This window comes from Drosophila miranda, assembly GCF_003369915.1.
Source record: "Drosophila miranda strain MSH22 chromosome Y unlocalized genomic scaffold, D.miranda_PacBio2.1 Contig_Y4_pilon, whole genome shotgun sequence".
NCBI classification, from domain to species: Eukaryota; Metazoa; Arthropoda; class Insecta; order Diptera; family Drosophilidae; genus Drosophila; species Drosophila miranda.
This window is the reverse complement of record NW_022881636.1, coordinates 333,839-350,173: the sequence shown is the minus strand read 5'-3', so window position 1 is coordinate 350,173 and position 16,335 is coordinate 333,839. Positions and strand designations below refer to the sequence as shown.

Genomic DNA, 16,335 nt, shown 5'->3' with positions numbered 1-16,335 from the left:
GGGGTTCCCGGCTCCCCCATTGGACCTTTGGCCACGGATGGCTGGCTAAGTCTACGCCACGGTTCGGTTTGCGCTCCTCCAGACGGTCGTTGTCTGCTGCTCCTTGTCTGCGCTCCGCGTGCTCTGTGAGCATTTCGGGCACAGGCCTTGGGCGTCGGAGCCTTCCTGCAGCGCGCTTCTACCCGCTGCAGCCTCTTGGCTCGATTCGATGATGTTCGAGTGCAGCTCCTTCATGCGCACGAACAGTGCTCTGGTGGCCATGTTGATGTGGCGCGTATTTTTGTCCATCATCCTGGTCTGAACCTCATCAAGGATTTTTCCCAGCTCCGAGAGGTTCTCAAGGCAGGTAGCCTCCTGGTGGGCCTTGCTCTTCTTGGGCGGCGTTTGCCTCTGGGAACTTCCCGGGCTGGCTGGGTCCCGAACCCTCTTGGGGGTCTCCCTAGAGTCAAGGTCCCGACTCTGCGCCGCTGCTGCTGGAGATGGAGATGGCTCGGGTGCCGGCGATCGGGCGAGCATGCTACCCTTCCTGAAGGCGAGCTTTTCATCCTCCTCCACTCCTATTGTTTACTTTAGAATTTGAATTTCGAAATTAAAATCTCCCTCCGTTGGCGCGCAACTCCAGCTCTCTCCAACACTCTGGCAGCCCTGGGTCGATCGGGGATGTCTGGCAACACCGTCCGTGTGGCAACTCTACGCGATCACCTGTCTGGCGGCGCGATCAGCTGCTGTGTGTGTGTACACGGATAAGTGTGAATGTAATTTCATAGCTGACAGACAACGCGGCATTATCTACTCTATATGCGAGTGTGTGGCAACAAATATCGCCTGCTGAATGACCAGACACATTTATTTGTTGCCGCTGCCTCATCTTGACAATCAATTAATTTTCCCCCTCCCAAACCGGAGTCAAGTCTCCCCCGCTCCCTCTCCCGCTGTCGACAAAGGAAAGTGGCGTCGCGGGCGCTAATTGTTTTTAATGCAAATGGAAAAGGATTTAATAGCGAAGGCGAAACACATTAAGAATGGATTTTTAAAACCATTTCAATTATGCCACAAGTTCCCCATCAATCTGGCTGCGTGCCTCTTCTACTTCTGCCGCCTGATGACGCCTCTGTTCCAACTGCTATGACGTCAACGATTGCAACACTCTTCAGCTGTGCAGCCAGTGCATCCCGTCTCGGCCGGATTTGTCTGCGCCAAAGTTTACTGACACTTTCATGAGTTTTCTTGGGTCGACGAAAATAGTTTTTCCACATTTCGCATTCGACCGAGTGGAAATGAAATCCCCTTGGAGCATAGATAGAATATTTCAGAGCAGTGCTCGCTGCCAAAAGCTTACTGTTACACATTCGTTCTGCGAAACGAAATCCAGTTAATTAAAATGTGGCAAGCAAATAATCAACAAGCAATTCAAACTAGAAAAAGACCACAATTCTGCTTCCTCTCTGCCTTTGCCTGCCGTAAATGGCCGTCCAATTGGTAATGGCTCGACAAAAATCCCACATTCATATTTACGAACCATAAATATGGACTCGTACTACCAAAAAAAGGAAAGGAAAAAAATAAAAGGAGGTTAATCAATTTGTTCGCTTGCGGCTGCTGTAAGTGACAACAAAAGAGGTGGTGGAACCGGTCAAGGCATTGTAGCTTTTTACAAATGAGTTTCCGTATTTCATTCGGATTCCATGCATATTGCATTTTCTATAAATACAGTATTTGCCAACTGTTCTTTTTTATTTTCACTCTCAAACTGAGTCAATGCAGTGCGTTGGCGGAGGTGCAGATGCAGCTGCGACAGCAACAGCAACAGCATCGGGGTGGCAGCATCAGCACCGAAAATAAATTTCAAATATGTCACAAGCAAAATGAGATAGAATTTTTAGGCGAATATTCGCTGTGCCATGCTGCGTGGGCAGCGATGGCCAAATGCAGGGGAAGTCAATGCGCTCTAGCCGAAAAAGTGAAAGCCAGCATCAATCATGTGAGCAGGCGAGGGGATATAGTTGTCAATCGATTCGCAAGAAGTGCAGGGTTGCCTACTGAACTGAACCGTTCGACAATAGTTCTCTACGATCCAGACTACAAGGTGGCAAAACAATAACACTCCCCCACACACCAGTCGTGCGATGTCTCAGCTAATTTTCATTGCCACAAGCGCGGACGGGCGTCCTTCAGGGCCTGCCAAATTCTAAATTTTGGCTAATTTGTCAACAGCCCCCCAGCATTATCCGCACATATCCGACAATTTGGGTAGAACCAAACATCTAACAAAAGCTGTACACATTCGCTACTTACACTATATGGATAGTACGGATTAAATAACTAGAACCATGTGTCCGCTATAGAGAGCTTAGCTTGTTCATACATAAATGGGCACCTAGCACTATTATATTTTGCATGCAAATTCCAGGACACAAGTGTGTACCCTCACGTAAAGATGATGGCAGAAATTCCAACTGACGAAGCAGATATGCGATACACTGCATCAGCAGTAACCCACCAAGATGAGGCTCCTCCGTGCTTAGCTGCCTCCTTTGGCACTGACACTTGGCATTTCGCAACCTTCTCGAGCCAAGGCGAGCACTTCAGAAAATTGAAACTTTCAGTTCTATGCCACCATCGAGCACACAGCACAGTACTTTTACATGGACAAGTGCAACTCTTTTGGCTGACTTTTCAATTTTCTAATATGCTTTAAAGCTTCTGCTTCATGCTGTTGGGAGCGGCGCCTATTGCTTAATTCGATTTTGCTTGACTTTGATGCTGGCAAACTTCATTTGTCCGACTCTAAAAGCGTGAAATAGGATTAGGCCGACGGAAATGCATTCAAGCTGACTTAAATCCATTTCTAGTTGGGCAACGATACAAAGTACCAATTAAAAATCTATAGAAAATCAGATTTGAGAGGAGTTAGGGAAGAGAGAGTTTCAGTGCACGCAGTTTATGGAAGAGATCCAAATTAAATTAAGACTGCCAGAAGTATTCCACAAATAGCCATGACCAGAATGAAGCTACTTTGGGCCAAAACGATGACGGGTCAATACTTTTTTCCGTCAGCGTCAGTGCGGCGCCTTAATGCAAGTCTGTGAACGAATTGTATTTGGTAAATTTTCTTTACAGGAATCCGAAAGGATCGAACAAGGTGAAAATGAGCAGTGTACGAATTAAACATTTTACCATTTAACCATTTGGTAATTTGGTAAACCATTTTTTTTGTGAAGCTCAAGACTGAAGCCACGGAGTACCATTAATAATACGAAAATGTACAGTAATTAATATCTGATCTACATCCATACAACATTGAAACGCAGCCCTGAATATCGCTCCGATTATAATCGGGAGACAGCTCTGCTTTTCACTTTGAATTCCGGTTTGAGCAGGCGACGACTTTCAGTGAGAAAATCCGAACAGTCATCCTTTCGAAAATTGTGCCAGCGAGCGGAGCTCATGTAAAGTGGAAAATTAAATATAAAAATTAAAATTCCTCTCAGAGTCGTAGTGAGAAGTGTCGAACAAAATCTTCTAAAACTGTATTTAGCACGCGCGTGTTCTCAAGTAAGTTCACACATATTTAAAGTGAAAAATTTCGCATTTGCCGCACACACGACACACGCACGCACACACAAACGCCGGTTTTGTGAACTCACTTGACGAAAAGAAAGCGAGAAGAAAAAAGTTGCCAAATCAAAGTGGTCACCGAGCCGAAGTCCGTTGAGCCCAAGGTCAGCACCAAGGAGGCGCAGTGCCAGTCATCGGACTGCGAGACTTCCCAGCAGGAGCCGGTCTCGCAAGTAAGCAGCCCGAAGGTCGCCCGTGTGGGGATCTTCAATGCCGAGGACTTCTTGTCGCGTGCTCAGATGAACGACAAAATCAACAACATCTTGCGCTCGCCCACCAAGCCGCCCAACGGGGTGCGCCAGCGCTCCGTCTACACCAACAACCCATCGCCGGTAAGTGAAATTCCAAGCAATAACGTGAAAGTTTCTTCAATTTTCAGACATTTTGTTTTACAAAACTGCCGCATCATCGCGCTAGCAGGGTATCAACAGCGAGTTAACAGCCGCCGCAGTCTTAACAGCTCGGCAACAGCAGCATTGCCTCATCACCTCATTGCCCTCTCCTGTTATTACAGACCTTCTTATTTTCCGTCTCGCTCTTTTCCACCATTGCTCTCTTACTTTCCGACTTTAATATTCGAATTTTCCTTCTCTATTCCCCCCTCTTCTCTTCTCTTCTAATACTATTCAAAATAGTTTGGTTAATTTCTATAAAAGTCAAATGCAAATTGGGAAAAACGCACACACGTATGTAAATACATATATGTATGTATGTATGTATATGCATGCGTTAACAGAATGTCGACAGAATATTAGCAACAGTTGCAAAGTCATTCGATTTCTGCGCTGCTGACACTTTCTCTCGTATCTGTCGTTTTCTCTCCTGCCGGTATTCAATTATTTTCTGGCACTTTCACTTCCTCACCTCTTCATTTCCTTCCGGATCTAACTTCCGCTACTACCTCTCGCCTTCTCATCCCCCCTCCCTTAGCAAGCAAGCTTGCGTGTCGGCATGACTGGGGGCAGCTGTCCCAACGCATGAGCATCATCTCGCTGTCCTCCGGCACGGACTCCGTGGGCCACATGGATCGCGGCAGCAGCTCCAGTCTCGCTAGCAGCGCCACCGTTGGCACCAACACCATCACCAGCGGCATTTCCAAGGAGTGCGCCAATTACCCCGTCGGCAGTCAGTCGGCCCGTCCATACGTCCAACTTCCGGGCATACACATTTCCAACCCTCTCCAGTACGGGCCAGAGAATAGGCAGGAAATAGACGCTGGCAAAATGGCGCACAACGGCAAGGCACTCACAGGGCGCTACAATGCCACGCCCACCTATGGCTTCGACAACGAGCAGAACTGCCTGGTAAGGGGCTCCTGCATATCTGTAAATCTAGCCGATTCTATGCTCAATCTCAGAATTCCCAACAGTTGCCGTCTCCAATGGCCCCTCCACCATACGCCTTGGCACGCGTGAGCAGCACACGCAACTTCGAGCTCGAGATCCACACACCGCCGGCATGTCCCGGCTCTGGACCCATTGCCATGACGAACGGCACCATCCAGTTGCGCCTCCGCGATGGCGTGCGGTGAGTGTGGACGCCCCCAGCCCCTTGGCTCTTCTTTAAGACCGACCCCTAATGTTAATACCTTTCTTTGCATGGGGCAGCATTGACATTACTCTGGACAAGGCGGTGCGCGTGCTCAATCAGCGCAGCATGGTGGCAGTTGCTCTATCACGCAACTGCAGCAACTCGGCTTTGATCCACCCCAATGGACGCATCTTGCAGAGCGGCGCTAAAGTCGAAATAGTCACCTACGACGGCATGAAGGGCAATAACTTTGTGTGAGTGGGAATGGCCCTTACCCCAACGTGGCATCTTTTGAATCCTTTGAGTTATCTTCCCATTACAGTCGCTATGCCAAGATGTGGTACAAGGGTGTGAGCTTCACCAGCGAGGCGTGCGCTCTCATCTACCTGGTGGACACAGCCGGGACGCGCACCACAACCGACACTTTCACCGATCTGACCAAGGACTACACCCTGGCAGTGTTCTATGAGTGAGTCCCCCCGGCCAATTGCATCGCTTCTTATTTGGCTAATTTCGGTTTAATTCCCGAACTTCTCGCAGCGACTCGCGCCATGGTCCCTCTTATATGGCTGAAGCCCATGACGTGATTGCCAATTCAGCTTACACCTGTACCGAGGATGGCACTGAGATCTATGACATAAACGGATTTCGCATCACCCAGGCAGCCGATGGCCTGGTGAAGGTCACTCGTGTGGACAACAAGTGCTTGATTCGCACCAGTCCCGGCAATGGATCGGCCACTTTGACCACGCCTGGCATCCATTGCACTGCCTCTCTGGGCAAGACCTCGCATCTGTTTGTTCGGGGAGTGTCAAACCGATGCTCTCAACCTCCCCCTCCCCCTCGCCAGTCATCCTGCTCTGCTAACTTCCGTTCTGTTCTGTCCTTTGTAGTCGCAATGAGAAGCGCATGCACTTCGATGGATCCTGTTTCATTGTACGCAACGCCGGACACTCCGCCGGCTTCAATGAGAACAACCTGCTCATTGTCTACTGAGCGGCGTTCGTAGTCCGGAAAACCAGCACCACACCACACCACACACACACACCTCAGCGAAGGAACTCAGCCCAGTCCTATCTGGGTTCCGATTGCTCGACATGGGCGCAACACAACCACACCACCAACCCCCAGGGAATACTAGTTGTCTTTCGTTTACCATTGCCTACATATATATCATGCCATATATATGCGTGTATTACTAGTTGTTATTGCAAATCGGGAGCGCTTTCCTGCTCCCCCAAATCAGTTGGCCAAATCAGACCGATCTCAAGCTGAAGCGGAACCAATCAGAGCCGAATCGCATCGAACAGGGCCGTGCCAGCGTTTGGTGTTCAAAAAAAGAAACATCGTTTTTCTGCTCGTTTCCATTTCGGCTTTTTCAGTTCTTCTAAATTGTTTCTTTTACGCAGTTCAGTTCTAAATTTTGTTTGATAGACTTTAAAAATGGCAAAACTCAAGAAAAAAAAGTTTAAAGAAATATGTCCCAAAAAAAAATTTACAAAATTTTCACAGTTGGTGCGTCTGATTAAGCAACGTGTATTCAACAACTATAGTAGATCAGAGGACTAGTTCTCTTGGGCGTTACGTTTAGGCAACGTAACGCCAGTGCCGATACATTATTTCTAAGCTACCAGTTCTTTCAATGCAATCCAATAATGTTCATCCACACCCGTAGCATACAGACACTCGAACACGTAACCCATAATCACACACACCGCACACTCTTTACAAGAGGCAAAAGAAAGTGAATTATTTGCAAGTGGCACAGCGCCAGCCACAGTTAAAACAGCCACAGGACACACATGAAAGATAGAACAGAATGGAATGACAAAAGGCCGGGCATCAATTTTCCTGCATTATCGTTTAATGAGCCGACAATTATGCGAGGCCCCTCTGCTTCGCCACCATGCGTCTATAGATATTCAATTAACTTGAATTCACAGCCATAACTCTCCGAACGAGTTCATTCCACATGCGTTTTGGCCAGGGCATAGGGCAAGTCAACTCGATTTCCGGCTATTAAGACATGGCTGAATTTCAGACGTGGAATGCAACGCCATGGAGTGCCGAGTCCAGGCAGGATAATTACATTTTAACCGGGTGATTCGAGCGGAGAGGAGAGTCGACAGCAACGTCAACGGTAATGGATAAATGCACATCTTCCGCCGCCCTGGGGGTCCTGGGAGCCGTCCTGGGGCACGGCACATTTAATGGGAAATGAATGGCAATGTTGGAGGTAGAAAACGAGGGGGAACGTTGTGAGTTGCTGCGGACACCGCAACTCTACAGTTATACCCGATACTTAGTCAGTATGGCTCTCCTCCGGCAGCCGCCGCTAATATTGAACGACACGACAAAGAATGCGTGCGAGAGAGACAGAAAATCAGTCTAAGCGCGACGTCGGGCGCTGCGTAGCCACTGCAATTTGATTTGTTCCTATTGGCTATAAAAATGATCTGATCTGATCCAGATTCAGCAATCTAATAGATATGGTCATTATCTATGATTCTGCGTTTTTAGTTTTCCCGAATCTGCAATATTGTGGATGCAACAGATTTTCGTCCTTTGTGTAGGCGGAAGGGGGTGGGGCGAAATTTTGAGATATTTTTGTAGCAGTGACATATCACAGAAGTCTGGATCCAAAACATCGTTGCTCTAGCTCTTATAGTCTTTGAGCACTAGGCGCTGAAGGGGACGGACAGACGGACAGACGGACGGACGGACAGACAGACAGGGCTCAATCGACTCGGCTATTGATGCTGATCAAGCATATATATACTTTATGGGGTCGGAAACGATTCCTTCTGGACGTTACACACATCCATTTTCACCACAAATCTAATATACCCCAATACTCATTTTGAGTATCGGGTATAAAAAGCTATAGAGAGAGTTTTCTAAGAATCCGTCGCTAGGTGATAGGTTTCTTAAAGCATTCTTTAGGAGGTCTCGCGAAACATAACTACATTTTAGAAGCAATACATTTCCACTGCCGCACATGTCACTGCTACAAGTATATTTCAAAACTTTGCCCCGCCCACTTCCGCCCTGTGAGGGAGCGTACGCTCCACCCACATTTTTCCGCCCATCAACTCGCCGGCATTTTCCCATTGGAGGGACCCGGACCTACGTTATTTGAATTAAGATTTTGACTTTTCTTCGTTTTCTAGGTTTAAGCATTGACTTTTCAGCTTCATGTTAAGGGGGGAAGGGGGAAGGCCACGAAGGCTACATGGTATTAATTTTATATATTATACGGACTGAGGGGTCTCTAAGCCCCACGTAGCTTATTATCTTTTTTAAAGGGGGGGGGGGGGGGGGGGGGGGGGGCAAGTCGCGATCACGGCGGACGCCACTGGCTTTTCAGAACCAAACCCAACAACAACGACGCAGCAGCAGCCAAAGAGAGAGGGGAATACACCAAGAACCGAAAACCAACGGCATCGACGCAGCAACGGCGAGGAATACACCGAGAAAGCAGAAACCCAACGACAACGACGCAGCAGCAGCCAAAGAGGGAGAGGAATACACCAAGTATCGAAATCCAACGGCACCGACACAGCAACGGGGAGGAATACACCAAGAATCGAAATCCAACGGCACCGACACAGAAACGGGGAGGAATACACCAAGAAACAAATCCCAACAACAACAACGCAGCGGAAGCCAAAGAGAGAGAGAGGAATACACCAAGAGCCGAAACGGTAGCCAACAGCATCAATTCAGCGACGGACGAAGACGAGAAGCGCCGAAAAGATAAGCCGCCAGCGTCGACGCAGCAACGAAGCGCCGAAACGGTATGCCCACAGCAGCAACGGCAGAAGAGAAACGCGGAAAACTAAAGCGAAGTAACGACGCGCCAGCAGCGAAAAGGAGAGGCAAAAGTCACCGGCGCAGCGTAGACGCCGCGCTGGCGACGGCGCCAGCCTCTGCCGCCGCGAGAATGACGACGCTGGCCGCCCACGCTGGCGCTGGATCGGGAGAGCTCTGAGGCTTGAGAAGAAAAACGTGGATGAGAAAAATTCGATTGGGAGCAGTCGTAGGAGTCGGACGTGTTCGCGGAAAAATTCGAGTGGCTTGGAAAAAGTAAAAACACGTGGCGGCCCGGATCCACGCCAACGCTATCAGTGACACGGGGAAGATCCGGCATCGACGCTGCGCTTACGGGGAGAAGACTCTGCATCGATACTACACTTACGGAGAAGAGATCCTGCATCTACGCTGCACCCACGGGGAAGAGGAGGCTTTCGACGAGTACAAGCGTGGGAGTTCAGGGGTAAGCTAGTCTCTAGACGTGTATACGGGCTGCTGAGCGGTGCGATAGGTAGGGAACCAAGAGAGAATAAAGTGAAATGTAACGAATATAACAGAAACATAGCCCGACCACCAACTATCTATACACTAGGGAACCTGGAGGCCCGGGGCTTCATCTTCTCTGCCCTTCCTCCCGCCTCTTGCCCGAGCCTGCGTGCTTCCATCCAGTAGTTCGTAGCCCGACAGGATCCTGAGGCCGCTTTCCGGCGATTGCCTAGGCGTTCTCGGTGACACCTGTCGGCGTTTCCTCGGCATAATTCCCTCCCGTAGTTTGTGACCTCGCAGGGTCCCGAGGCCGCTATCCGACGATCGTCTAAGCGTCCCCGGTGACGCTTGTTGCTGTCTCGCCTGATCCCCGTAGTTCCCTGGGTTCCGAAGGGGCTGTCCGGCGATTGCGTAGGCCCTCTCGGCGATACCTGACCTGTATGATAAAGACTTTCGCAGTAATGTTTAGCCCGATAGTGTCCCGTGAGTGCTATCCGGCGATTGCCTAACCACTCTCGGCGATACACGTCGGTATTCTCGTACTCGTAGTAATTCTTAGTTCGGCGGTGTCCCGCAAGTGCTATCAGGCGATTGCCTAGGCACTCTCGGTGATGCTCGTCGATATCCCTGACCCTCGTAGTAATTCTTAGGCCGACAGGGTCCCGTAAGTACCGTCCGGCGATAGCCTAGGTACCCTCGGCGACACTTGTTGGTATTTCCGCATAGCGAAAACCCCCTTTCCGCGTCGTAGTAATTCTTAGGCCGACAGGGTCCCGTAAGTACCGTCCGGCGATAGCCTAGGTACTCTCGGTGATACTTGACGGTATTTCCGCATAGCAAAGTTCCCCTTTCCGTGTCGTAGTAATTCTTAGGCCGACAGGGTCTCGTAAGTGCCGTCCGGCGATAGCCTAGGCACTCTCGGCGATACTTGCCAGTATTTCCGCATAGCAAAGTCCCCCTTCCGCGTCGTAGTAATTCTTAGGCCGACAGGGTCCCGTAAGTACCGTCCGGCGATAGCCTAGGTACTCTCGGCGATGCTTGTCGGTATTTCCGCATAGCAAAGTTCCCCTTTCCGCGTCGTAGTAATTCTTAGGCCGACAGGGTCCCGTAAGTACCGTCCGGCGATAGCCTAGGTACTCTCGGCGATACTTGTCGGTATTCCCGCATAGCAAAGTTCCCCTTTCCGCGTCGTAGTAATTCTTAGGCCGACAGGGTCCCGTAAGTGCCGTCCGGTGATAGCCTAGGCACTCTCGGCGATACTTGCCGGTATTTCCGCATAGCAAAGTCCCCCTTCCGCGTCGTAGTAATTCTTAGGCCGACCGGGTCCCGTAAGTACCGTCCGCTTAGGTACTCTCGGCGATACTTGTCGGTATTCCCGCATAGCAAAGTCCCCTTCCCGCTTCGTAGTAACTCTCAGGCCGGCAGGGTCCCGTAAGTACTGTCCGGCGGTAGCCTTGGTACTCTCGGCGACACCTGTCGGTATTATCGCATAGTAAAGACCTCCGTATTGATTCTGAGTTTGGTGGGGTCCTGAAGGCGCTATTCGGCGATAACCGGAGTGCTCTCGGTGAAACCAACTGCCACGTCCCACGCTACGATCGCTCCCGTCCGCGGGACTGCTGCCTCGTCCCCCATCGTCGGTCCGAAATACGGAGTCCCGGCAAATTATAAATATTACTGTAAGTTCGACCCTGGAGTAGACTGAGATATGTACCCCAGCCCAGGATCGCTTCCTTACAGATGGCGCCCGAGCAGGGACTCCGGGATTCCGTTATGTTTTGGGGCGCTAAGTGGAACAGTCGATCAGAAGAAAGAGTAGCAGGGGGAATCGAGACTGTACCATGCGCAAGCACGGCCAGTCGGAATCATTAGGACAAGAATAGCTGTATATCTCTGTAAAAAAACCGCACGTGAGATCGCCCATTATTCACGTACAGCCGAGGCTGGCTTCCCTAACCTCCCTAGCAATAGCGTCAGCACGTGGCCGCTGCGCCCACATGAGGAGGAGAGCGCCGCGGCGAGGCGGCAGAGAAAGAGAACCGAGCCGAAGCTGAGCAGAAATCGCTAGAGAGAGAGCGACATGTACGCGGCGAGCAGCGCGACGTGGGCGGTAGAGGCCGAGCGAGCGTCGGAATCCTTCCGAAGACCAACCAGCCCGGCTATATATTTCGTATTTAGACCCAGAAGAGGATAGTCAACGCCCGGCCCTCAGCGAAAAGAGTCAATGCCCGGCCCTCAGCGCGAGCAGTCATTCAATGCCCGGTCTTCAGCGCGATCATTCAATGCCCGGCCTAAAAAACAATAGCCGATAGTCAATGCCCGGCCCTCAGCGCGAGCAGTCAACGCCCGGTCTTCAGAGCAGTCATTCGATGCCCGGTCTTCAGCGCGATCATTCAATGCCCGGCCTACAAAACAATAGCCGATAGTCAACGCCCGGCCCTCAGCGAGAAGAGTCAATGCCCGGCCCTCAGCGCGAGCAGTCAACGCCCGGTCTTCAGCGCGATCATTCAAGGCCCGGCCTACAAAACGATAGCGGAGAGTAAACGCCCGGCTTCAAAAGTGATCAGTCAGCGTTCAGCCATCAACACGGGACGAGATCCAACGCTTAAATCAACGAACCCAGCACGACCAGGACCACAAGGACAATTCCAAGGACAACGATAGCAAGGACTATCGACCAGGACCCCAAGCAGCAAGGACGCCAAGGACGCCTACACTGGACAACCGTGTTAACCGTACATACGCCGTGCTTCCGTGACTAGCCCCAAGGACTCCGGTATTCAGTGCGTGACCTAAGAAAAGATTCTACCGGAGGCTCAATACGTGATACTACCGTCGGAAACGCGAAAGACCTCGAAGTGCCAGTTCGACCACCGTGCTTCGACATGGGGGTACAGTGGATTTCGTATCGGCGCAAGGACGAATTGCAGGCCATCGCCGCCGAATTCGGCCTCGGTGAAACCGGGACAGTGGACGAACTGCGCAGCCGGATCTCGGTCTTTATCTCGCGCGGTGAGCATCCGACTGGGATCGAAAAACGGATCAAAGAGCTCGGAATGATCTTCGACAGCGCGCCCAGCCCGAGAAGCCCGAGGAACACGTTCCCGTCGCCGGGACCGAGTCAGCGAGAGCGGAAGGAAGGGATCTGTGCGGAGCAGCCTCTATCTATCATAATTCCCGAGTTCCCGCGCGAAGCTCACGGCGACTCTGACCGGCTTGAAACCACGACTGACCGGCGACATGGTGACAATCACCACCAGCACCGCTTCCCCGAGGAAGCCGGAACTTCGCGACCCGGAAGGGAAGAAATTTCCTTCGCCGCCCTGGCCGATAAGCTGCGCAATTGGGGTCTGAAGTTCGACGGACACTCGGATGCGCTGGCTTTCATCGAACGGTTGGAAGAAAGGGTCGACTCATATGGCGGAAGCCCAGCACAACTGCCGCGAGCCATCTCCGGGCTACTAACTGGCAAGGCAGAAGGATGGTTTAGGACGTTCCAGATGCAAGGCAAGCCATGGACCGAGTTCCGGAAGGAGTTCTTGGAGTTCTTCCTACCCCGCGATACTTTCAGCGCTTGGAAGATACGATCCGCTCCCGTCGCCAACGACCCCGAGAAGCCTTTCAGGACTACTTGATCGACCTCCGACTCATGATGCAACGAGCTCAGTATACTCCAGACAGGGAGCTGGACAGGATCTACGAGAAGCTTCGGCAGGAATACCAACTGTTCACCCGTACACATGAGTTCGAGACGTTGCGAGAACTGACCCAATTGATAGTAGCGTACGAGACAACGCGGGACCGCGAACAAACCCACCCAGCTAACGACCGCCCAAATACGAAAGCCAGAACGCCATCATACCAAGGACCCGGATTATCCACCCCACAGCATGCTCCTCCAGACGACACCGGGCCCTCCCGGAGCGCCGAGACGGCAAGCCGCGTAGTGACCCAGGAGAGTGACCGGAAGGTCATTTCAGCAGTTCATGCAGGAATCGGCGAGTGCTATTCTGTTGGGAGTGTGGCCGCCGCGGCATCCGGACGATCGACTGCTGTAGGCTATCCGAGTCGGGAAACGGGCCGAGTCTCCGCTCGTCAGGGAACCGATCGGAGACATACCTCCAGGGCCCCCAGGAGTAACTCATCCCTTAAGTTTGGAAGGAGGCAGGCTCGCCGCGCTAGTAACCATCGTAGGAGTACCGCTCACAGCTACCCTCGACACGGGAGCAACGCGGTCGTTCGTCAGTCATCGCATCGCTCATGAAGTAAGTACCTGAGGGAACGCACGGAATATAAGGACTACCGTCCGCCTGGCGGACGGTACAGCAAAGGAGGTGACGCAAGCAGTTTCGGTCAAGGTACGTCTGGATCAACAGGAAACGCTGGTGATTCTATTAGTCCTACCCATGGTAGTGGACGACATCATACTGGGGCTCGATTTCCTTTGCGGCGTCCAGGCCGTAATACAATGCGGACTAGCGTACTTGCAGTTGACCCAGCGGGCGATCCGGGAAACCAACCCGATCCCCACATCATCCTCGACTCGGCCCCGCATGGTTACTTTTAGTGACGAAAGTCCCGCGACTGCATCCGCTGGTCCTACCCACTCGACCAATCCAACGGCGACCCACCGGACGAAGACAACGCACCAGAATCCCAACCACGGCAGACCCAGCAACGTACCAGTGACAACGCACCAGAATCCCAACCACGCCAGACCCAGCAATGTACCAGTGACAACGCACCCGAATCCCAACCACGCCAGACCCAGAAATGGACCCACGACAACGCATCAGGATCTCGAACACGCCAGACCCAGCAACGCCACCCGAACCCAACCCACGATTCGATACGACCGCGCCAGAACCAACAACGAAGATTCGACGGAGACGACTGCGACACCGCTGGACACACCCAGGGCCAGTCCGTCCGCCTCGAAGAACACCCAAAGCAACGAAGATTCGACGGAGACGACTGCGATACCGCTGGACACACCCAGGGCCAGTCCGTCCGCCTCGAAGAACACCCAAAGCAACGAAGATTCGACGGAGACGACTGCGACACCGCTGGACACACCCAGGGCCAGTCCCTCCGCCTCGAAGAACACCCAGAGAAACGAGGATTCGACGGAGACGACTGCGACACCGCTGGACACACCCAGGGCCAGTCCGTCTGCCTCGAAAACCGCCCAGAGTATCCCTACCAAGACAACGGAGCTAAGCCACGACCACGCCAGAACCAGCAGTAACCTCAGGGCAACGTTTCTAAGTTTCGACCACGCCAGACTCAGCAGCAATACAAGGACAACGCATCTAAGCCCCGACCGAGACGGACCCGGCGGCGCTAAAATTATAACACGATCGACGCGAGCCAAATCAGAAATGCACAGCAGTGCGGCTCAATCAGAGCGAACGAGCCCACGGGAAACCAGCATCGCTCTACACCACGGCCCGCTACGCCTGGAAGACCACGGCCCCGAAGGACATGGGCGGGTAAAGGTAGACCAACTCGCACCTCACCCCCCAACGAATTATCAACTCGGCCCTTTAGGCGATGCCGCGGTCGGTCGACAACGCAACCCTTTTCGAAGATCAGACTCGACTAACCCAGTTACCGTGAACCTCGACTACAGGTTCATCAAGGCAAACGAAGGAAAACTGCGAGTTTAGCCGACTTAAAGGCGTTCCACGGAGTGGACCACCCCGAGGAGAACCCAACGACGTTGGAGAGACCTGAATAACCTGCCGACTTCGCAAGGGCCACTTGCGGTAGCGCGCTACCGTCACGTCCTCGCCCCGTAAGGGGCGCGACCCACGAAACCGTAAGCTACGTATACATCCCCTTATGGGATAAGATAAGTACTACACCCAATGTAAACAACTTCTTACTCGCACCGCTCAAGCAAGATAGGGGGAGGGTATTAATACTTCTAGTTAAGACAGGCAGGTTCTAACCGACAGGCATTTTCTCCCTAGAATCGACTGAAGACATGAAGCGTCTAAGAGACGGAAGGCAAGCTCGGCCCCTAGGGGCAAATGGTGATACGACGGGACACCCTAGCGGAGACCAGCAGCCTGAAGTCCCGGCACCTGCCGACGAACCAACGACACACCGGACTCGCGGCTGGATCGTCGACCCCAATGGGCCATCCGCCTCCCGTCAAGCCCAGCTGAGGCGGGTCGGAGAGGCGACACTTCGACAACAGGACAGGATGCCATGGTGCCGGCGCGCGGCAGCCATCCAAGGGTGGATCAACCAACAAACCGAGGGCCCGGGGACCGACGCCGAAGAGGAAGTAGAGCCCGATGGCCGCTTCGCAACCGCAGGTGTCCGCTCGGCGCCCAATCACGACGTCGCCGCCCTGAATCGCCATTGGTTCGGGAGTTATGGGGCTGCCATCGACGACGACAACGCGACCACGGACACCGACGAGCACGAGACGATAATACGCGACGCTCAAAGCCTGGCGTCCACGCTGCAGGACGAAGGGAACCGACACCCACTGGCTCGCGGGAACGAATGGGACTCGCCTCTTTGGGCCGAGTGGAACCTGGCCGGTCAAGGTCGGGCAGCCACCCCTCTAGCAGTACACAACCCGCCGCAGTTGAATGCGAGCATCACGCGAATGATGCCACCTTACACACACACGTATAGAACGTATCTAATTGGGTTTACGATAAAGAACTCTTGTTTCCCTTCCTCTGAATGCAACTCGATATGAACTGTAATTATGGGAAAACGTTTCTCTTGTTTCGTGTCGTTTGCAGCCTGACCGCTATGTGCCCGGCTCCCCCATTTTTCGCGCCAGCAGTCCAGCGCGCCCCGCCACCTCAGCCTCACGGGCGCCTATAACAGCTTCTTCTTGTGACAGTTGAGAACCTTGACGGC

General features: G+C 52.4%; 2 protein-coding genes across 2 annotated transcripts; both read left to right on the top strand.

The window, feature by feature from the left end:
* Positions 1 to 4,595: 4,595 nt before the first annotated feature.
* Positions 4,596 to 6,423, top strand: LOC117194918. The gene is made up of 5 exons (XM_033399383.1): positions 4,596 to 4,922; positions 4,988 to 5,145; positions 5,471 to 5,617; positions 5,689 to 5,943; positions 6,351 to 6,423. Exons 1-5 carry the CDS (start codon positions 4,596 to 4,598, stop codon positions 6,421 to 6,423), a joined length of 960 nt encoding a protein of 319 aa, XP_033255274.1.
* Positions 6,424 to 9,393: 2,970 nt separating this feature from the next.
* Positions 9,394 to 16,233, top strand: LOC117194950. Its single transcript, XM_033399423.1, has 2 exons — positions 9,394 to 9,424; positions 15,423 to 16,233. Exon 2 carries the CDS (start codon positions 15,437 to 15,439, stop codon positions 16,166 to 16,168), a length of 732 nt encoding a protein of 243 aa, XP_033255314.1. The 5' UTR covers positions 9,394 to 9,424; positions 15,423 to 15,436; the 3' UTR covers positions 16,169 to 16,233.
* The last annotated feature ends 102 nt before the right edge of the window (positions 16,234 to 16,335 follow it).

What these genes read in the sequence shown, in the direction of transcription:
- LOC117194918 (XM_033399383.1), top strand. Translation starts at nt 4,596, where the DNA reads ATGAGCATCATCTCGCTGTCCTCCGGCACGGACTCCGTGGGCCACATG. An exon ending in ACAACGAGCAGAACTGCCTG is followed by an intron (nt 4,923 to 4,987) that starts GTAAGGGGCTCC and finishes AATTCCCAACAG; the next exon opens with TTGCCGTCTCCAATGGCCCC. An exon ending in ACCCTGGCAGTGTTCTATGA is followed by an intron (nt 5,618 to 5,688) that starts GTGAGTCCCCCC and finishes AACTTCTCGCAG; the next exon opens with CGACTCGCGCCATGGTCCCT.
- LOC117194950 (XM_033399423.1), top strand. Translation starts at nt 15,437, where the DNA reads ATGAAGCGTCTAAGAGACGGAAGGCAAGCTCGGCCCCTAGGGGCAAAT.